Source organism: Myotis nattereri (genome assembly GCF_964212035.1).
Source record: "Myotis nattereri genome assembly, chromosome: 5".
Classification (NCBI taxonomy): Eukaryota; Metazoa; Chordata; class Mammalia; order Chiroptera; family Vespertilionidae; genus Myotis; species Myotis nattereri.
In genome coordinates, this window is record NC_138080.1 from 3,053,180 (window position 1) to 3,075,320 (window position 22,141).

General features: G+C 51.6%; 1 protein-coding gene across 1 annotated transcript in view; it reads left to right on the top strand.

The window, feature by feature from the left end:
* Window positions 1–22,141, top strand: part of USP53 (ubiquitin specific peptidase 53) — a 37,603-nt gene that overhangs the window by 6,037 nt on the left and 9,425 nt on the right. The window contains 10 exon segments of the mRNA XM_081092203.1: window positions 2,219–2,385; window positions 2,387–2,491; window positions 4,833–4,938; window positions 5,549–5,695; window positions 6,681–6,830; window positions 11,263–11,425; window positions 12,164–12,316; window positions 13,940–14,062; window positions 16,420–17,083; window positions 18,100–18,176. Coding sequence (XP_080948329.1) covers window positions 2,219–2,385; window positions 2,387–2,491; window positions 4,833–4,938; window positions 5,549–5,695; window positions 6,681–6,830; window positions 11,263–11,425; window positions 12,164–12,316; window positions 13,940–14,062; window positions 16,420–17,083; window positions 18,100–18,176 — 1,855 coding nt within the window.

The window sequence follows — 22,141 nt, forward strand, 5'->3', positions numbered from 1 at the left end:
GTGGTCGGCAAACTGCGGCCCCTTGAGTGTGGCTCTTCCACAAAATACCACGTGGGGGCGCGCACGTACAGTGCGATCGAAACTTTGTGGCCACACTCAAGGGGCCAAAGAGCCGCATGTGGCTCGTGAGCCGCAGTTTGCCGACCACGGGACTAGGGTATTTCAAAATGTATTTGTTGGAGCAAAAAGGTTCATTCAATTGAAGACATCACTTCAGCCGGCGCCCCGCCCCCTGGGCCTGCAGGTGCGCACAGCCGGGGTGCCCATCTAGTGGGCAGTGACTCGGGGCAGCAGGGCAGGCACGCACCCCATGGCAGGTGGAGAGGCCCGGCGGGGGGAGGCCTGGGACTGTCGCTACGTGGATGAGCAGAGTGTCCCGTGCTCCGTGCTCCGTCACGGGCCCTCTGCACCTTCCTCGGTGTGTCAGTGAGAGACGCTGCCTGTATGTGAGACACAGCTGCTGCTTCCTTCCTTGGATCCAGTCAGCACCCCCCCCCCCCCCCACTCCCCGTGCTTCCTCAGGGCCCTTGTAGCGTCTCCTTTCTCACGTTTTCCTGTCCCCCCTCCTGCCACAGGCTCCAGCGACGCCTCCTGCCTAGTGGCCTTTCAGCCTGGCCCCTTACAGTCTGATTTTTTAAAAATATATTTTTATTGATTTCTGAGAGGAAGGGAGAGGGAGAGAGAGAGAGAAACATCAGATGAGAGAGAATCGTTGATTGGCTGCCTCCTGCATGCCCCCTACTGGAGATGGAGCCCACAACCCGGGCATGTGTCCTTGGCCAGAATTGAACCCGGGACCCTTCCGTCTGCAGGCTGACGCTCTCTCCACTGAGCCACACCAGCGAGGGCCTTATAGTCTTTTTTTAATGGCCCTGGTTAATACCATTTTCTTCCGTCTAATGCTTGCTCTCCTGATACTTCTGTGACTCGAGTCTAGACTCTCTCCTGACACCTGACACCTAAGGCCCTTCAGTTGAACTGCAGGCCCTCGCTCTGCGTCCCCTGGACTGCCCCTGCTAGTGAGTGGTCACAGTCCCCTTTCGCAGCTTTGCTCAGGGCCCCGGAATACTCACAGTGTCTGATGTATTCAGTTGTCCAGGCGTGGCCTCAGTCGGGCCTGCTGGACATGGCAGGGTCACGGTCCCCGTAGTGCCTTGGGTTTCTGTTGTTGTCTTTAGAGAGCATCTTCTCAGCTCCTTGCCTGGGCTCAGCACACATGCCACGGTGACTAAGTGCCCAGAGCAGCACTCACAGCATGAAATGGGCTTTTACGGTTCTCACCTTCATCATCGGTCCATGCTCTAAACACGGCACAGTACTGAGATCTGTAGTTCACTTCACTGACAGGTGCTAACACATGATATAACAGCTCATGGAGACCTAGCAGTCCAGGCTTGATAACTGTTTTCAAGGTGGTTGAAGGGATCCATTATTTACTCTTTGAGAAAAGAGGGTCATTTGTTAAAGTAAAGGTCTTGGTGATGTTAGACCTGAGCTGTCCCATGAGCCTGTGGGGAGCACACCCCTGCGTGGTGAGTTGCAGGTGTTATCATTGCATGGACCATCCTGTGGACGTGAGTTACGTGGACTGTCCATGTGAGCCACGTAGGATTGTGTTTCTTAATTAACAGGAAACATAGGAAACTGTTCCCTGGTATTAAGTCCTAGATGTCAGCTACCATAACTTGATTTTTAAAAAGATTTTTAAAATCTTTATTAAAACCATACATTGCCGAAACCGGTTTGGCTCACTGGATAGAGCACCGGCCTGCGGACTGAAAGGTCCCAGGTTCAATTCCGGTCAAGGGCATGTACCTTGGTTGCAGGCATATCCCCAGTAGGAGATGTGCAGGAGGCAGCTGATGGATGTTTCTCTCTCATCGATGTTTCTAACTCTATCTCTCTCCCTTCCTCTCTGTAAAAATCAATAAAATATATTTAAAACAAACAAATAAAAAAACCCATACATTGTTTTTTTCATTAAATTTATGAAATGAATGTTTCTTTTTATTTGATCGTCTTAAGCTCACGCCACAGGTGGTGAACAGTTGACCAACACTCGAGGTGTCATTAGCAGGAAAGCTGGCAATGAGTAGGGCACTCCTAGTCCAGCCTGGGAAACTGTAAAAGGCTTAAGTCCGTGAGGTTATAAAGGGCTGTATAAAGGGAAATGTCTCTGCCAGATTCACCACTCACGTGTCTTCTGCTTTTGAACCAGGAAAATATCTTGGAGAGGATCCACTTCCACATCGTGCCCAGCCGGGACGCGGACATGTGCACCTCCAAGTGCTGCGTCACGCACCAGAAGTTCGCCATGACGCTGTACGAGCAGGTGAGGCGCCGACCTCGCTCCTTAGATGCCGTTTGTGTTCCACGAGCCGTGCATTAAGCGTCTGTTTCTGCCGCAGTGCGTGTGTCGTAGCTGTGGGGCCTCATCAGACCCTCTGCCTTTCACAGAATTCGTGCGGTACATTTCGACGACAGCCCTGTGGTAAGAACCGGAAAGCACCTTCACCAAAGCTTTAATAGCACAGCGAGGCCCAGCGAGCATTTACTTTGTAAGCCCACCGCACCCGTGAGTATCTGCTCTCTGTCTGGGACTCGGGCTGCGACCATCGGAAGTACTCAGTGGTGTCTGTCTCAGTCGGGTGTTTCTGAGTTAGCCAGATGCACCCACCACTTAGTGAAATGTGCAAAACATGAGTCAAATGCATGCCTGTTCACATCTAGAGCAAGTCTTTGGAGCTGTGCAGGAGGGCTGGAAATGACCAACAGCCTGGCCGTGTGGCTCAGTGGTTGGGCATTGTCCCAAGCACCGAGAGGGTGCTGGTTCGATTCCTGGGCAGGGCACATGTGTGGGCTCGATTCCCCATGGTGGGCGTGCAGGAGGCAGCCGATCACTGATCTGCTTTCACATCGATGTTTCTCTCTCTCCTCCTTCCTCTCTCTAAAAATCAACAAAATTATGTTTTTAAAAAACGACAAGCGAGTGGTCAGGGAGCTGCACATGACTCCCTGACTTCGGCAGGTGTGACCTTTGTAGTGGCCGTGTCCCCTGTGAGCCCCGCGTGTGCCCCCGTGTGATGGAAGCGGGGTAAGCAGGAAAGAAAGGAAACAGTGAACACAATCCTCAATAGGTCTGTGGCCTGGAGGCCTCACCATCACCTGGGATAGGAATTTCCTGGCTTGCCCGCCTGCTCTGCTCTGCCTGCCCAGGAAACAGTACTAGTTAGGGACCCAGAAGTATCCCCAGACTTCACACAACCACCATCCCTTGAACACTCCCAGCAGGCAGTGGAGAGAATGCTATGTGCTGTGTGTGTGCAAACACTGACTAAGGTCACAGATGCTGCAGGTGTTTTAGTGCCGAAGCCAACGGGGGTCGCTGACCTCAGTCAGATCCGTCGCTGGTTACTCAGGCCACAGCGTCTCCTCCCGCAGTGAGGCGGCGCTCCTCATCCTCCGCCCCTTAGCCCTCCTCCTGTGGGTGCAGCACAGCCGTTCCTAAACGCTGTTGGGCAGTAGCACCTGGGTTACTTGTGTGTGTTTAGCATCTTGCTTGTCTGTACAGAGTTGGGGGGATGTCGGTTTAGAGAAACATTCCCTGAACTTGAATCATTTGCAGCTGGTTTGTTCTCTGTGCATGAAGCGTAGGGGGGTTTGGAACAGGAGTGCCGCACAGAGGGAGGGCGGTAAGCCTTCGCTTGGCAGCTCCTGTGCTCACGCGTCCCTGCGCAGTCGCCGAGGCCATACCAGCTAGCTCTCCGTCCGTGCGCCCTGGCCCGCGCCCCAGGTCGCAAGAGCCCAGACTGAATTCTGATAGTCTCCTTTGTGGGCATTGAGGATTGGAGATCACTTACTGAATGCTTACTGTGTTCCAGGCTTTCCATAAATTGTCACTTTAATCTTTACAACAATACTGTTTCGTTGATGAGGAAATAGGTTTAATAAGGTTGATCTGATACATAGATCAATTAAGATTGAAAGCCAGGTGGGTTTCATTTCCGATTCAGTTTTTGGTTGTCCACTCCCCCGACAGCCGGGTCTGATGAACTGTCAGCGTTTGTGCTCTCTGTGCATGGTGAGGTGCTTGAGGAGGAGGGTGCTTTAGCTGTGGCTGAGTATTGTATGCTGTTTACCGCTGACCTGTCAGTATGTCCTGCCCTGGGACACTCACATCAAATAGAGCCATGGCGTCTGGAATGGAGAGGAAGGGTACTTGAGCCACATTGCAGTCTCTTGGAAATGCTTAAATACTTGCCTAAAGAGACCTGATGCGTGTATGTAAAAGGTGACTCCAGGGGAGGCCGCATAGAAAGTGGCAGGCACCTCGGCCCCGATGACATGGCGAGCGTGCCCGAGGGGAGCGGGAGGCGCGCCGCCCACGTGGCTCTGGCGGCCTTCCCAGTGGGCAGCCTGCTCTCAGCTGGAAGGAACTGCCCCTGGGAGCCTTGGGCCAGAGAGGGAGCCTGCCCACAGCCTGTTAGATCCGAGTCTGTACCCACACCCCCAGTAACTGCTGCCATAATCCAAGTCATAATGTAAAACAGGTATTTGACTTACAGCTACCTTTAGACAGAGAGCATCTCACCTCGTTCGTGTAGTTCCAAACGGTGCTATACTTCCTGTGCTATTCCATTCTTGACCTGATTTTTTATCACATACTTGCCAAATTTCATGGTTTTCACTTTATGGAAATTTATGGTTAATTTTTTATACAAAATCATGTTTTAAGACAGAAAAAGTGATCCTGCATATATTTGATAACTTGGTATTTTTCATACATAATTTCATACATAGGCCAGATTTGGGACTGCTCCTTTCTTTTGTAGCAACGAAGTTGGAAGAATGATGGACAGGCATGAGCGTGTGAGGCCCGAAATGTTTGCGGAATTGTTGCAAGCAGCGAACACCACGGATGACTATCGCAAGTGTCCCGTAAGCACAGTTGGGGCGCTCAGTGGTTTCTGTGTGTGCGCTTAAAGGAGACATCCAGAAGTTACTATGTCATTTAATTGTCTATGAAGTTACTTTTAAGAATTTGTTTTTGCAATGTTATTTTATATATATGCCATAGTTTATGCATAAACTATGCCATGTGAGCTGTTTATCTCAGTACTAGTTCTTTAAACACTCAAAATTGGAAGGATTTAAAGTAGCATATGTAAAATTTTTTTTAAGTTCAGAAATCTATCATTTCACTAAAGACAGTTTCTTTTTTTTTTCTTTGAACTTTACAAATGGTATTCTTTTCTGATGCACTATTATTAATCATTTCAGGGATTCTATTTCTGATTTTTTTTGACTGAATTCTTGTTTTAACATAGTTACAAAAATACGGAAGAAAAGCACTTTGATTTAAAATAAACTTCCCTGTTTAATCAATAATTAAGAGAAATAGTTTGTTAGACGTTTATTTTAATATGCTAAAGAATAAATTGGCAATGCATGTTAAGAGTGTGACTGCATCATGCAGACTATATAAGGCGCCACCTGTGGTATGTCTGTTGCAGTAATTCCTAAACTTGCCTTTTGTGTTTTTCTTTAGAGTAACTGTGGCCAGAAAATAAAGATCCGCCGCGTCCTGATGAACTGCCCGGAGATCGTCACCATCGGCCTGGTCTGGGACTCCGAGCACTCGGACCTGACCAGCGACGTGGTGCGGAGTCTGGCAACGCACCTCTCTCTCCCCGGGGTATCTCCGCCTTTCCTTCTCCCCCCTTTTAGTTTTGCACTCTCGGGCACACATGCAGCGGCCGGTTTTCAGAACTAAGTGTTCTTTCCCAGGGAAGGAGGTTCGTTGGAACTCTCTGGAGCTGCCCCAGTCAGGCTAACAACTTCCTCAGAGCCCAGGCCGGGAGGGGCTTTCGCTTCTCACTGCCTCCCGCTGCGGCTCTTCTCACTCCAGAGCAGCGGTTCTCAACCTGTGGGTCCCGACCCCTTTGCGGGTCGAACGACCCTTTCACAGGGGCCGCCTAAGACCATCGGAAAACACATCTATAATTACATATTGTTTTTGTGATTAATCACGATGCTTTAATTATGTTCAATTTTTAACAGTGAAAATACATCCTGCATATCAGATATTTATATGACGATTCATAACAGTAGCAACATTACAGTCATGAAGTAGCAACGAAAATAATCTTATGGTTGGGGGTCACCACAACATGAGGAACTGTATTAAAGGGTCGCGGCATTGGAAGGTTGAGAACCACTGCTCTAGTGTGATGGTGATGTGATCATAAATGTAAATATGAACTGTTGGCTTATATGCTTTTACCATCTTAGTTAACTATTTTGAATTGGTTGATGTTACAATGAAACTTTTAGAAAATTATCTTTTAGGTGACAAGTTTAATGTGTGTTCACATATGTGATTCAATCAAGAACGATCAGAAAATGGGTGATTTGTTTCATATTTTGAGTCTGTAGATGCACCGTGTCAGTTCTGTTGGAGGCACCGTATTACTGAGCTGAAGTCAGGACTTCCTGTACTGCTCCTGAGGCGATGGAAGTGTAACTGGGGGAGCACGCAGGGCCGTGGTGTCTTCACACCGGGCAGCGCAGGGTGGGCAGCACGCCCGGAGATGCTGTTTATGGGGAGTCAGATACATGATAGCACATCACTGCTCTTCACTTTTAAGGATACAGTCCTAAATTACTAATTTTCCAAACAGCTTTTTTATAGGGTTACTGATGAAAATGCCAAAAACAGTGAACTTCACCTCGTCGGTCTGATCTGCTACACCAGCCGGCACTACTGTGCCTTCACATTTCACACCAAGAGTTCCAAGTGGGTGTTTTTCGATGATGCAAATGTGAAAGAGGTAGGTGACACTTCTGTGAACTAGGATGCTTACTGTGGTTTATGCTCTTCAGGAAAAAATGATATAATAATGACCTACAATAATAAAAGCATAATACGCTAATTAGACCAGATATCCTTCCGGACAACCTTCTGGACGAAGCTGGGGCTGCGAGGGAAGCCCAGGTCCCGAGTGCCTGCTGGCAGCTGGAGGAAAGCTGGTGCTGGCAGCTGGGGGAAGGAAGGCCTACTCTTGCACAAATTTTGTGCTAGGGCCTCTAATATTAATATAATAGTGACAGTGATAAAAGGAATGTATCTATATATATAAAAGCCTAAGTGACTGAACAACCGGTTGCTATGACACGTACTGACCACCAGGGGGCAGGCGCTCAATGCAGGAGCTATATCCTGGGGGTTAGTGCACTCCTACAGCCAATCGCATGGCTGGCCAACCTCCTGCTGTCCCTTCCCACCTCCCGGCCAAGGGACCCCACCCATGCACGAATTCATGCACCAGGCCTGTAGTAATTATATAGAATGATTATTAGATATAAATGCTTATATAAAATAATAAATGATTTTAATGACAGTTCTTGGAATCCTTTTATTAGTTTTTGAAATCAGGTTTGTTTTGAAGTTGGCTCCATATCTAGAATAATAAAAAGGCGTCAAATAAATGTTAGTGTAGCTACCAGGTATCCATACGCACCATCCTTCTGTCTGATACACAAAAGCTTTGGACAGTTCACCAGAGGAGACAGGTGAACAGCCCTTGCACTGACACTCACCCTGATTTGGCACAAAGAAACACACTCAGTTCACAGTGAGGTTCAGACTCAGCTGTTAGGAGGATAAATTCCAAAGCCCAACCTCTCCAGGAGCGTGGAGGGCATCAAACAGCGAGATCCCTGACGCAGGAGCATGCAGTGCCAACCTCACCAGGAGCGTGGAGGACATCAAGCAGCCAGGTCCCTGACGCAGGAGCATGCAGTGCCGACCTCACCGGGAGCGTGGAGGACATCAAGCAGCCAGGTCCCTGACGCAGGAGCATGCAGTGCCGACCTCACCGGGAGCGTGGAGGACATCAAGCAGCCAGGTCCCTGACGCAGGAGCATGCAGTGCCGACCTCACCGAGAGCGTGGAGGGCAGCAAGCAGCCAGGTCCCTGACGCAGGAGCATGCAGTGCTGACCTCACCGAGAGCGTGGAGGGCAGCAAGCAGCCAGGTCCCTGATGCAGGAGCATGCAGTGCCGACCTCACCGGGAGCGTGGAGGACAGCAAGCAGCCAGGTCCCTGACGCAGGAGCATGCAGTGCCAACCTCACCAGGAACGTGGAGGACAGCAAGCAGCCAGGTCCCTGACGCAGGTGTGTGGCAGTGCCGACCTCACCGGGAGCATGGAGGACAGCAAGCAGCCAGGTCTCTGATGCAGGCGCGTGGCAGTGCCGACCTCACCAGGAACGTGGAGGGCGTCAAGCAGCCAGGTCTCTGATGCAGGCGCGTGGCAGTGCCAACCTCACAGGGAGCATGGAGGACAGCAAGCAGCCAGGTCTCTGATGCAGGCGCGTGGCAGTGCCGACCTCACCGGGAGCGTGGAGGGCAGCAAGCAGCCAGGTCTCTGATGCAGGCGCGTGGCAGTGCCGACCTCACCGGAAGCATGGAGGACAGCAAGCAGCCAGGTCCCTGACGCAGGAGCATGCAGTGCCAACCTCACCAGGAATGTGGAGGACAGCAAGCAGCCAGGTCCCTGACGCAGGCGTGTGGCAGTGCCGCATGGAGCAGCCACCTTAGGTGCGTCAGCTTCTTGCACACGTAATCTTACCATGCAGCCAGCAGCACCACTCCCTGAGGACGTGTCCATACACAGCCTGCCCTTGAGTGTCCGTGGGAGTTTTATTCCTATAACCCCACTGGGACCCCAAATGTCCATCAGCAGGTGAGCAGATAACCACGTTGTGGTCCAAGCGCACAGTGGAGCTTGATGCCCATCAGACAGGAATGAACTGACACGTGTGGAACATCCTAAACCATTGTGCCAATGACAGAAGTGAGACACCCGGCCCAATACGGATTCCACTGACACAAAATTCCCTGACAGGAGGAAACAGTGACGGAAGGCCCTGCAGAGGGAGAGAGGAGTGAGGCTGCACGCCTGTGCACACTCGTCAGAACGCGTGGGCTTGCCGTGTGCCTGGGAGGTTGTAGTTCATGTGATTATGCTCAGTAAAGCCAATGGGAAATTCTGGTGCTTATGTTTTAAAAGCAGCTTTTACTTGGATTTCTTCAGGCTTTGCTATAGCAGCTTATTAAGAGACTTCAGCTGCGTCCGTGAGTAGACCTTTTGGCCGTCCTACTTGGCACCCACATCATTTAAATTGTCAAAGCTCAAAGGAGGACATGGGTGTGCAGTCACCCTGTGAGTTTATATTTGTTTTGCTTTCAAGTTAATCTAGTTCCTCGAGTATGTCAGCGTCCCCGGTAAGGAGGGTCAGCAGCTGAGCATGTAGTTTGAAAAATTCTTCAGACTTTTTTACAGCCCTCCCTTCCCTGCAGAAGCCAACATTCTAGAACCCACCAGTTCCTGTTTGTTTGGTTTTATTTTGTTTTTAAATCAACGTTATAGAGGTACTAGAGGCCCAATGCACGAATTCGTGCACAGGTGGGGTCTGGCCAGCCCGGCCCCGATCAGGGCCCAATTAGGGCTGGGCTGGCCGGCCGTGGAGCGGGGCTGTGGGCGAGCTGACCCTCCCCCAATTGGTGTGTAGGGGGGGTGGATTGGGGGAGGGGCTGCGGGAGGTTGGCTGCCAGCCCTGCCCCAATCAATGTGGGGGGCTGGTAGGGGGTGGAGCTGGCTCGGGGAGGGGCTGTGGGCTGATGGGGTTGTGGAGCCCTTTGGGGGTGGGGCTGGCAAGGGGGAGGCACCACAGGCAGTTGGCCAGCTGTCCCTGCCCCTAATCGGGGTTGGTGGGGCAATCCGGGCAGCCAGCTGGGGGGAGGGGCCACAGGAGGTTGGCCACTGGCCCCACCCCCCATCAGCCAGTTCACTGGCTTCAGTGGGCGTCATAGCAACTGGTCATTCTGGTCATTACAGTGTTCTGGTCACTGGCTTTTTATATATATAGGTAATTTACAAACTTTAAAACGTACCCATGTAAGTGTTTGGCAACTGTACACACATCTGTGTCACCTCCACACCATATAGCACAAAGCATGCCCCACCCCCCGCATGGTGTCACGTTCCTGTCGGCCCCTCCCACCCCGCCCAGGAATCCGGATGCTCTGTAGATTAGTTCTGCTCCCTCTTCAGCATCGTGGGGATGGCCTTCCCCGCACACATCCCTCTGAGGCTGGCGTGCTTCGCCAAGCACATGCCTTTTAGGATTCACGCGTCACGCGTGCGGTATTCCATCCTGTGGCTGTAGAGAACAGTGGTCCTGTTAAGGTAGGAAGAGTCTTGGTGTGAACACGTTTTTCCGTTGCTCCAGCACCAGGTGGGATGTCTGGGTGGTGTGCTCAGTGTGCAGTCAGCTGTATGTGAACTGACAATGGCTGTCCACGGACACTGCACATCTCCCTCCTCTCAGCAGCCCCCCGCGTAGTGCCCCCTGCTGGGAGTCTCTTATGTTAGCCTTCCGGGGACCCTAATGTTGCCTCACTGTGGTTTTCATTCACTTCCCTTTGATTAACAATAATGTTTTGAACAACTCTTCCTGTGCTTACTGGCCATTCCTATGTCTCTTTAGTGACATGTCTCTTCAGATAATTTGCCCATTTTTCAAATTGGATTATTTTCTTCTTACTGAGCTGTAGGAGTTCTGTATCCGGCACAGCCCTCCTTTATTAGATATAGGTGGGGTTTTTGTTTTATTTTTTCCATTTTGTTAATGGCGTTTTTTATGGAGCAGAAGTTATTCGTTCATTTCATGGAATCCAATTTTATATTTTTTCTTTTGTTTGTTTGATGACCTGGTAAGACATTTTTACTTTCCCTGAGGTTAATGTTTTCTCTCATTTTCTTCTGTAAACTCGAGAGATTTTACATGACTCCTGAGTTCATTATTGGGCTTCAGGTGTAGTTGTGTCTTCTTTCTTTTTCCTCCCATTGCTGTAGCATCATTTGTGGTATCGACTTTTATATTTCCCCATTAAACTCCCTTTAATCGTTGCCAAAAGGCAGTTGACCATGTGTGTGAGAAAAGCTTTCTAAAATTCGCTAATCCAAATCTTGATAGGGAGTGTATAATTTTGCCCATCAACTTTTTAATGTTTAAAGATTTTTAATTAGACTCATTAAATAAAATAAAGTTAATCATATAATACAGCGCACAGTTGAATGGCTGGCTAGCATCTGAATGTCGTTAAACATCTTTAATATGCAAATTATTTCAGCCCCTGCCTTTTCGGGTAACAGGTTGCTGACAGGCTTGGTTTTGCTCCCTGTGGTTTTATAAAGGTGGGAACGAGATGGAAGGACGTGGTCTCCAAGTGCCTCCGGTGCCACTTCCAGCCCCTGCTGCTGTTTTACGCCAACCCCGACGGCACGGCGGTTTCCACTGAAGATGCACTCAGGCAGGTCGTCAGCTGGCCACATCAGAGACCCGGGGTGGAAAATATGGGTAATTCGTTGCCTTTTAGTTTAGTGTTTTTCTTTCTGACAGTCATACTAGGAATACTAATATCCTATGTAATAAAAGGCTAATATGCAAATGGAACGAATGGTGGAATGACCGGTAGGAGCTGCCCTCTGGTGGTCAGTGTGCTCCCACAGGAGGAGTGCTGCTCAACTAGAAGCCAGGCTCACGGCTGGCCAGCACAGCGGCGGGCGGTGGCGGGAGCGCTAAGGTGTCTGATGGCTTAGGCCCCTGAGGGCTCCCGGACTGTGAGAGGGAGCAGGCTGGGCTGAGGGGCCTCCCCCAGTGCAAAAATTTTGTGCACCGGGCCTCTAGTACTGAATGTAAAATGAAGGTTGAGGATAATTTAAAAATTTAGTTTCAGACGGAGTTCAGGAAGATTCTAATGCATTGAGTTAATCTTTATCATCTTTCCTGACCAGTGGCCTCACAGGCCCCCCTGGGAGCCACCCACGACAGTGGTCACACAGGCACAGAGGGGCTGCCAGCTGCAAGCTCTTTCTAGCAGGAGGCATTGGGATTGAAAGTGAGGTAGCCACTGGGAACGCCCAGAGCAGCGAGGGAGTCTGTGTGCATTCACGGCACTTAGAAATCCTTGGAAGATGTCAGTCCTCTGAGTTTTAGTAATTGTCTACAGTATTAAAAGCATCTGAAAAGATGACTCAGACGTCTGTTCTGGTAGGAGGAGGAAAGGGATGATGCATTTGTGCTTGTCTTTTTAAGGATCTGAAAGGCCCTCGATTTATAAGTCAGATAATTCCAAAGAGAATGGATTTGGTGATCAGGACAAACAGAGAGAAAATCAGAAATTTCAAACAGATGACATTTCATCCTTCAGTCGGAGCCACATCCCGGCGAGCAGTGGCCGAGGAGCAGGTATGTGTTTCAGTTGCTGTCTTCACAGTCCCCGAGGAGACGCGCTGGCCCGGCTTCACTTCCTGACTCGCTCCTGGCAGGGACCAGGCGACAGTAACAAGCAGCAGCAAAACTGCCTTTCCATTGATGCGCGTCTGAGATGTGTGGCCTCATCGGGACAGTTGGACCCGACCAGGGCCCGAGTTTCTCCACGGCTCCCAGCCCTCGCAGGCTAGAGGCAGTCTGGACTGTTACCAAAACTGTGGCCTCTCCTTCAGGTGGCCCTTACCAACTTGAGAGGAAAAACACAGTTAACCATTCAGCTCACGTGCCAGAATTAATTTACAATTAGCGACTGCAGTGGCAGTTCAAAGCTACAGTCGAGTTTGTTCTTATCCTCGTTGTCATTCAGCTCTCCTGTTATTGTCATCCCACAACTTTAATTTTCACACCCCGAGTTCAGTGACAGGTCTGGAGTGAGACCTCAGTGCGGTGTGCAGCACGGCTCAGAGACACCCTGACTCTCCTTGGGTGGCTGTTCAGGATGCTTTGTAAGCAACTTTTAAAAAAAAATTTTGTTGTTAATCCTCACCCGAGGATATTTTTTCAAGAGAGAGAGGAAGGGACGGGGAGAGACAGAGAGAGGGAAACATTGATATGAGAAAGACACATAGATTGGTTGCTTCCCACACGAGCCCCAACTAGGGCTGGGGATTCAGGGGCCTTCAACCGAGGTATGTGCCCTTGACAAGAATCAAACCTGGGACCCATCAGTCCACAGGCCTACACTCTATCCACTGAGCCAAACCAGCTAGGGCTGTTTTTTGTTTTGTTTTTAAAATTGATTTCAAAGAGAGGAAGGGAGAGGGAGAGAGAATTAGCCATCAGTTGCTTCCTGCATGCCCCCTACTGGGATCAAGCTCATGGGAATCGAACCATGACCTCCTGGTTCATGCGTTGACGCTCAACCACTGGCCACACCAGCCGGGCAACTTTTTAATATATTAGTGAAATAATGTTTAACCAAAAAGGTAACCCAAATCAAGGAAGGTAAGATTCAGAATTAACAGTTACCATCAACAAAGAAGTACACGAAGTGCTTTTTAAAATTCTAAATGGAAACATACCGTTTCCCTCTTATGTATTGTTGATACTTTTTATCTGTTTTTCTAAACATACCTAATTTAAGCCCAGGAACTGTGTGTGTGTTCACACACACTTTGGCACCAGACAGCTTGGCGCTATCTGTATCTACATTGTGAGTGATGTGAACTTGGCAGGTTTGTTTCTTCTGCTTTCGATCCCAGATGGAGCTGTACTTGTGCTCATCTCGAGATGGAAGTGAGTTAGGACACGTGGCGCCCACCACCAGCCTTTAGGTCTTACATTTCAGTCGAAGCTCATTCTCCTGCACACTCACTTTAGATGCTTGACAAGTTTTAAAGGTAACACGCATCTCCATTGCCAGGAGACATCACACTAACTTGATTTAGTTAAACATAAAAATGAGTTTACTCTTGCTTTAATGCGTGTTTTGTTTTTAACACAGAGTGTCTTTCATGTTTCATACAGTGCAGTTTGTGTGCGTAGTGAGCAGTTAGAAAATGATGTGCTTCCTGACTGGATGACTGGTTTCCCCTACAGCTAAGTCGGGACCCAGCGATGCCCGTGAGAAGATGAAGGGCCTCTCCAGGGAGTGTGCCCTGAAGGCGCTGGAGCAGAGGCGCCTCCTGTGCTCGCAGAAGAGGGACGCAGGTCGGCACCGAGGTGAGCCAAGGGCGGGCAGCGCATGTTGGAAAGGGGCCCTAAAGCCTTATCGGAACACTACATTTTATAGCTTGAATACAGTTTAACCATCCTCATCCTATCCTACATAATAAAAGGGTAATATGCAAATTGACCGAAAGGCAGAATGACTGGTCTCTATGACACACACTGACCACCAGGGGGCAGACACTCAATGCAGGAGCTGCCCCCTGGTGGTCAGTGCGCTCCCACAAGGGGAGTGCTGCTCAGCCAGAGGCCAGGTTCACAGCTGGCGAGCGCAGCGGTGGTGGCAGGAGCCTCTCCTGCCTCTGCGGCAATATTAAGGATGTCCGACTGATCGGACATCCCCTGAGGGCTCCCAGATTGTGAGAGGGTGCAGGCTGGGCTGAGGGACCGCTTCCCCGCCCCTTGAGTGCACAAATATCGTGCACTGGGCCTCTAGTTTTAAATATATGTATCTGTTTATATGTCATGTATCTTAATATGATTTCTCTCTCTAATACACCTGTTGAACCTGTAGATGTAAATTTTCTTCATTCTTGTTTAATTCTAGTCTGGAATACTGTACTGTTTTAGCTTTTAATTCAAAATTAAATGAATAAAAGTTAATTTCTTTAAATTTTTTTTAAATATATTTTTATTGATTTCAGAGAGGAATAGGGAGAGGGGGAGAGAGAGAGAGAGAGAGAGGGAGGGAGGGAGGGAGGGAGAGGGAAACATCAATGATGAGAGAAAAGCATTGATTGGTTGCCTCCTACACCCTCCCTACAGGGGATTGAGCCCACAGCCCAGGCATGACCCGTGACCTCCTGGTGATGAGCCACACTGGCTGGGCAATTTATTTAATTTTTAATTAAAATTGATTGCAGCCCACTCGTGGTGCACTCAGTGAGGAGGATTATAGAAAAAGTGACAGGAGTCACTTTCCTGGCGCCCTGACTGCCCCTCGGTCCCCATCGTTGTTCTGTTCACCACGAGCCTCAGCACTTTCCCTGTCACAGCCAGGTGTGACAGACGCGGCCTGTAGAAAGGGGGAGAGGTTGGCCTGTGTGTGCCGTGTGCACAGCCAGGTGTGACAGAGACGCGGCCTGTAGAAAGGGGGAGAGGTTGGCCTGTGTGTGCCGTGTGCACAGCCAGGTGTGACAGACGCGGCCTGTAGAAAGGGGGAGAGGTTGGCCTGTGTGTGCCGTGTGCACAGCCAGGTGTGACAGACGCGGCCTGTAGAAAGGGGGAGAGGTTGGCCTGTGTGTGCCCGTGTGCACAGCCAGGTGTGACAGACGCGGCCTGTAGAAAGGGGGAGAGGTTGGCCTGTGTGTGCCGTGTGCACAGCCAGGTGTGACAGACGCGGCCTGTAGAAAGGGGGAGAGGTTGGCCTGTGTGTGCCGTGTGCACAGCCAGGTGTGACAGACGCGGCCTGTAGAAAGGGGGAGAGGTTGGCCTGTGTGTGCCGTGTGCACAGCCAGGTGTAACAGACGCGGCCTGTAGAAAGGGTGAGAGATTGGCCTGTGTGTGCCGTGTGCACAGCCAGGTGTGACAGACGCGGCCTGTAGAAAGGGGGAGAGGTTGGCCTGTGTGTGCCCGTGTGCACAGCCAGGTGTGACAGACGCGGCCTGTAGAAAGGGGGAGAGGTTGGCCTGTGTGTGCCGTGTGCACAGCCAGGTGTAACAGACGCGGCCTGTAGAAAGGGGGAGAGGTTGGCCTGTGTGTGCCGTGTGCACAGCCAGGTGTGACAGACGCGGCCTGTAGAAAGGGGGAGAGGTTGGCCTGTGTGTGCCTGTGCACAGCCAGGTGTGACAGACGCGGCCTGTAGAAAGGGTGAGAGGTTGGCCTGTGTGTGCCCGTGTGCACAGCCAGGTGTGACAGACGCGGCCTGTAGAAAGGGGGAGAGGTTGGCCTGTGTGTGCCCGTGTGCACAGCCACAGCAGGATCCTTGCCAGGAATCGCTGGGTCAGGGGGTCTGTTTTGGACTTGGTCGCTGTGGCTCAGTTGCCCTCCTAATGGGGGACCCGTCCACGGTCCCACCACAGCGACTGGGCGTCTGCCCTCCCCCTCCGCAGCGATTGATCTCACAGACTTTCGACACTCCGCTAGCATGAGAGGTAGAACATATTTTTATGATTTTCGTGACCCATAAATGAGGTGGAATACTGTTTTTTAAAAAACTAATTACCTTGTGATCTCTCTAGAGTTATTTTAAAGTCAGTATGTAGCCGTTTAATTTACAAACGCCTCAGCACAGGACGCGAGCCCTGGGTGGTGGAATCACCGCTTACTCCTCCTGCGTAGACATCTTCTCCAAGTGGCTGTGGCTGAGGCGGCCCTGAGAGTGGTCGTGTGTCTCCTTATTTGTTTTAAAGATGTGCTGGATGAAGACCTTCCACGCGTCAAGTCCAGATCACCGCCTGCCCCAAACGGCTTCCGACAATACGGCAGTCGCCCCATGTCCCCCGGTCAGGGGCGGGGGCCGTGTGGCCAGGATCCACCCACCCAGAGCCGGGCGTCTGCGCAAGTCCCGCGTGCGGGGAGACCCCAGGCTCCTGGTCTGGGGGTGCAGGGCGACAGCGGCCCTGGGTACGAGACAGACAGCAGCCTGGACTCTCGGGGTAAAGGCAGCAGCCGCCACAGCAGGAGCGGGAGCCGAGGCTGGAAGCCCATGAGAGAGACCCTGAATGTCGACAGTGTCCTCAGCGAGAGTGAGAAACGGCAGCACAGTCCACGGCACAGGCCAAGCGCCAGTCACACGCCCAGGTGCAGGGACCAGAGCCCCAGCAGCTGGCCCCAGGGGCCGCCGAAGCAGAAGTGCTTGATGACCATCTACGAGGATGAAGGGAGGCAGGAGCTGGGCAGCAGGCGTTCCCCCGACGGCCCGGGGAAAGGCCTCACCGAGACGGGCGTCCCTGGTGACGCCTGGCAGGGGCAGAGGACTGAGTCCGGCAGTGAGAGCAGCGACCACGTCAGCAGCGGCTCCGCCAGCCTGGACTCGCCGGGTGTGGACGGTGCCGGGACCGCGGAGCCCCCCAGGTAGTGCAGTCATGGGAGGGAGCGCCCCTCCCCAGAGGCCTCCTTAATCATTTGAAGTGATGTTCAAAGCCCTGGGTCTGCTCAGTGTGATGGAAGGAGCTTGAGCTCAAAGGAACGACACCTGGGACACTGTGGGTCGTTCGATGTTTCAGGTTCTTATTTTCAGTGATTATTTCCAGATTCCAAAACACACAGCTATGCAGGAGACGGAAATTATAGAAATACGTTCTCATGGCCGCATTGAAAGCTGTTGAAAGGTGCTACAGGTGTAAAGCACAGCCCTGAGTGGGTTGCTGCGCGGCCATGAAGCTGGTTTAATTCTTGCATCTAGTTCATGCCTATTCTCCCGCCTCTGGCATTTGTACCTCGGACATGGGGCTATTTTATGCTCACAGCCCCGCCCGTGGAGACACAGTTTCCTTCAGCAGATGTGGAAGAGTGCAGCCACCCCACTGGGTTTGTGCTCAGCGATTCTGAGCGTGTGGGATCGCTGTCCTGGTCCATTGCACTCGGGAACCCGGGAACCCTGCCCCCAGCCTGCTCAGCGGCTGGCTTCCTGGGTCAGCCTATCGACTTTATGCTTTTAGTCCATCCAGAACATTGTGCTTTGATATTAGATGGTGCTTCACCACCTTCATTACTAAAACGCCAGATGTGTAGAAATCAGCTGCTTGTGTTCCATTAACAGCCGGGGAACTTCTTGTCAGGCAGGGGATTTCAGCTCCTGGGGAGGAGTGGCTTAGGGTGGCAGAGAGGTCGGGGCTTTGTAACCTTGGGTTTTACTTATTGGGCAAATTAACTTCACTTCCTCGCCTCTGTCTGCTGTAAGCTGCGGGTGATGAGTGCTGTGAGTGCCCTGGTGAGAGGCAAGTGAATCGTGTGCGTTAACACCTAGCACAGCACGTGGCATTTGCAATCGCTTAACGAGTGTTGTTTTCTCTCTCCGTCTCGGAGTAACTGAAATGGTGATTCATGGTAGCTGACGTGCCCCGTGTGCTCTTTGTTCTGTTTTTTAGAGACCAGAGTAAGACAAGCAACCAGAATACGGAACGCGTGAACTGTGCCTCCCAGCAGAGTGAAAACCACCTGGAAGGTAACTTTTCATTTAAATAGATTGTAACTGTGCTCATCAGAGCGATGAAGCTAAAGCGGTCCTGTCAGGAGAAGTGATGAGCGATGAGGTGGAGGTGAGCGGAGCCCGTGCTGGGAGCCTTTGCAGGGACAGCAAGGGAGTGTCACTCAGGGCGGCTCCGTCCTCGGCTGGACAGCGGTGAGGACCTCAGGTCCCAGGGTCATAGCGCTGTTTCTTGTTCATGTCCGTGTACAGGACGGTCAGCCTGCTGACTGACCCAGGTGATCACGGGCCCAGCGACGGGACCCCATCGGCACTGATGCTTCTCTGACCACGGCTGTATGGAGGTGTCAGGCACCAGGCACGCCACACTCCTCTCGCTGGCCAGGCAGGCCTCCGCCACAGGCCTGATTGCAGAGAGGAAGGGCCATGTCACATGCACAACACCCGGTGTCCACCACAGGGCCAAGGGCAAAGAAACTGTCCGCAGCTGCGGGGCAAGCTCAGTCGGAAACAGTGGGCACTGGTGCGGTCGCTAGGTGCCCGAGGCGCGGGTCGCTCCGGTGCCTCTGGCGTGGTCGCTCCGGTGGTCTCTCAGGTGCCTGTGGCGCGGTCACTCCAGTGCCTGTGGCGCGGTCGCTCCGGTGGTCTCTCAGGTGCCTGTGGCGCGGTCGCTCCGGTGCCTCTGGCGTGGTCGCTCCGGTGGTCGCTCCAGTGCCTCTGGCGCGGTCGCTCCGGTGGTCTCTCGGGTGCCCGAGGCGCGGTCGCTCCGGTGGTCTCTCAGGTGCCTGTGGCGCGGTCGCTCCGGTGCCTGTGGTGCAGGTCGCTCGGGTACCTGTGGCACGGGTCACTCTGGTGCATTGCCAGCAGCCAGTAGAAGCCCAGAAGCCAAGGGTGTTGGGGGGAGGGGATGTACAGAACTTGCAGTGCTGTCGAGGGGCCCGTGTGTCTGGGAGGCTCGGGGGAACCAGGAGCAACTACTATTGAGGTTGCAGGGACCAACAGTAGAAATGGTAAAATTCAGAGGATTAGAAGGAATTTAATTTTTCAAAATAAACAGTAGCCATAAAAAACAAACTTTCAATTTGTTTTCAGTGTTTATCCTCCTGAAGCCCTGTGGAGACCATTGTTCAGGTGGCAGACTTGAATATGGCTAAGCGCTAACTTATTTTGTTCCCATCAAAGGGTATAATATCAGAAGGAAACACTGATACTGAGGAAACAGCCTTCCTTTCCCATGTAAATGTCCCGCCTGTTTAACAGATCTGATCACGTCTGGTAAGCGAGCATTACAGGAAGCAGCGAAGGGCTGGCCAGAGGCCGCGGCCGAGGTGGGGAGCTTGAACAGTGACCCCAGTTCAGGGTCTTGACAGAACGGTGCTGGCCTCCCGAGAGCATATCGCACAGGCCATGGGGCCTGCGGTCAGGAGTGTGCTGCCCCACGTGAGAGCGGGAGAGTGGGCACTGGTTTCCCATTGAACACCAGAGAGTGGGCATGTAGCCCACTTAGAACAATGTTTTTAAATATATTTCTATTGATTTCAGAGAGGAAGGGAGGGGGAGAGAGAGAGAGAGAGAAATGTCAATGGTGAGAGAGAATCATTGATTGGCTGCCTCCTGCACGCCCCCTACTGGGGATCGAGCCCACAACCCAGGGATGTGCCCTTGACTGGAATTGAACCCAGGACCCTTCAGCCCACAGGCCAACGCTCTCTCCACTGAGCCACACCAGCAGGGCTGAAACAATTCTTTTGGTGGTAAAATACGCATGACCTTGGCCATTCTAATAACCACTTTTAAGTGACAGCTCAGTGGCACAAAGTCTACTCACATTGTTATGCAGCCCACACCTCCCCCATCTCCACTCTCATCTTCTCACACTGAAGCTCTGCCCCCATCCCTCCCTCCCTGCTCCTCTGCCCCCGGCCTCTCCCCTCCCCCCTCCCCCCCCCCCCCCCCCCCCCGCCCCGCAGCCACCTTCCTTTCTGTCTCCTAACTGGACTAATCTAGGCACCTCAGAGAAGAGGGATCGAACTGCCTGTTTGGTGACTGGCTTATTTCACTTCACATGTCTTCAGGTTTCATCCCTGTGGTGCCTGTGTCGAAATTCCCCTCCTTTTCAAGGCGGGAGAGTTTCCGTTGTGTGACCTGATGCGTTTGTGTATCCACCCGTCTGCTGTCGGACATTCGGGCCCCTCCACCTGTGGCCGTCGGGAGCAGCACTCCTGTGAGCCCGGGGGACAGGGGCCTGAGAGTGCACCCGGCGTGGCTGCTGGGTCCTGAGGGACCACCCCAGCAGCTGCACATTCCACAGGCCTGCAGTGCACGGGGTGCCCGCTCTCCACCCCTCCCAGCCCCCGTATCGTCTGGGCTCCTTGATGGTTGCCATCCTAACGGGTGTGTGAGCCTCTTTTTATTTAGCTACATAAATTGCAGCTGTTAAAATTATTTCTTGCCCAGCGGCGTGGCCTATGAACCAGGAGGTCACAGCGCAATTCCCAGAGCATATGCCTGCGCCGAGGGCTCAGTCCCCAGGAGGCGCCGAGGGCTCAGTCCCCAGGAGGGGCTGCAGGAAGCAACCGATGGGTGCTGTTCTCTCTCATCGATGCTTCTATTTCTCTCTCCTTCTGCTTTCCCCTCTTTAAAATCAATAAAATACACTCACTCATCTCCTGCTGGGCACGTGGACTGTTTGCGGATCCTAGCTATTGTAAATTGTGCTGCTATGAACATTGGGTGCATATATCCTTTCTGATTGGTGTTTCGGGTTTCTTAGGATATATTCCTAGAAGTGAGATCACTGGGGTCAAATGGCAGTTCCATATTTAATTTTTTTAGGAAACTCCGGACTGTTTTCCATAGTGAGTGGCTGCACCAGTCTGCATTCCCACCAGCAGTGCACGAGTGTTCCTTTTTCTCCACATCCTCTCCAGCACTTGTCATTTGTAGATTTGTTGATGTAGCCATTCTGACAGGTGTGAGGTTATACCTCATTGTGAGGTGATAGCCCAAGTGCCCATCAATAGGTGAGTGGATAAAAAAGCTGTGGTACGTTTATACTCTGGAATACTATGAAGCTGTAAAACAGAAGGAACTCTTACCCTTTGCAACAGCATGGAGAGACCTGGAGAGTATATGCTAAGCGAAATAAGCCAGTCAGAGAAAGACAAGTGTCACATGATCTCACTCATACATAGAATCTAATGAACAAAATAAACTGATGAATAAAATAAATCCAGAGACATAGAAGCATGAACAGACTGAGGCGGAAGCTCAGGGAAGGCGCGGGAGGGAGGGTGGTGGGGAAGTGATCACTAAAGAGCTTGTATGCATATGTGCGTAAGCCATGGACACTGCCAATAGGCGGCCGAAGGCCTGGGGCGGGGGCAGGCTAGAAGGGGTCAATGGGGAGGGGGGAGGGACATATGTAATACTTTCAACAGTAAAGATTTAAAACTAAATATATAAAAAAAGACTGCGATGGATTTACAGTGTCATCCAGAATAAAGCATGAGTGAAGTGTAGACACCCTCAATTTTAAAAATGTCTGATTTCGTGCACATCAGAGCCCCCGTGGTTCTTACTGGCTTTGCCTGGCTCACGCCCCAGCCTGTGTTTTGCCCCCGGCCCAGGCCTCGGGAAGGGGTTTATGAGGATGTAGGCCTAGATCTCAGGAAAGGTGATGTATTTGGACTCGTCAGCATGTACAGGAGCTGAATGGCATGGGTGTGAGCTGTCGCACTCAAGAACTGGAGACGAAGCAAGAGATAGAAAAAGAGAGGAAGGATCTGTTTTCTTCATCAGTTTATTCTGTTCATTCGATTCATTCCACATATGAGTGGGGCTTGCTGGGTGAGAAAGATGAGCCAGGACTGAGAGAAGGAGCCACATTGGGAAAGTGTGAGGAGTAGCTGGGAAGGCTGAGGAAACACAGCAGGGGGTCATCCCAGGGACCCCAGGGAGCTTCCTGAGGGATTGGGGTCACA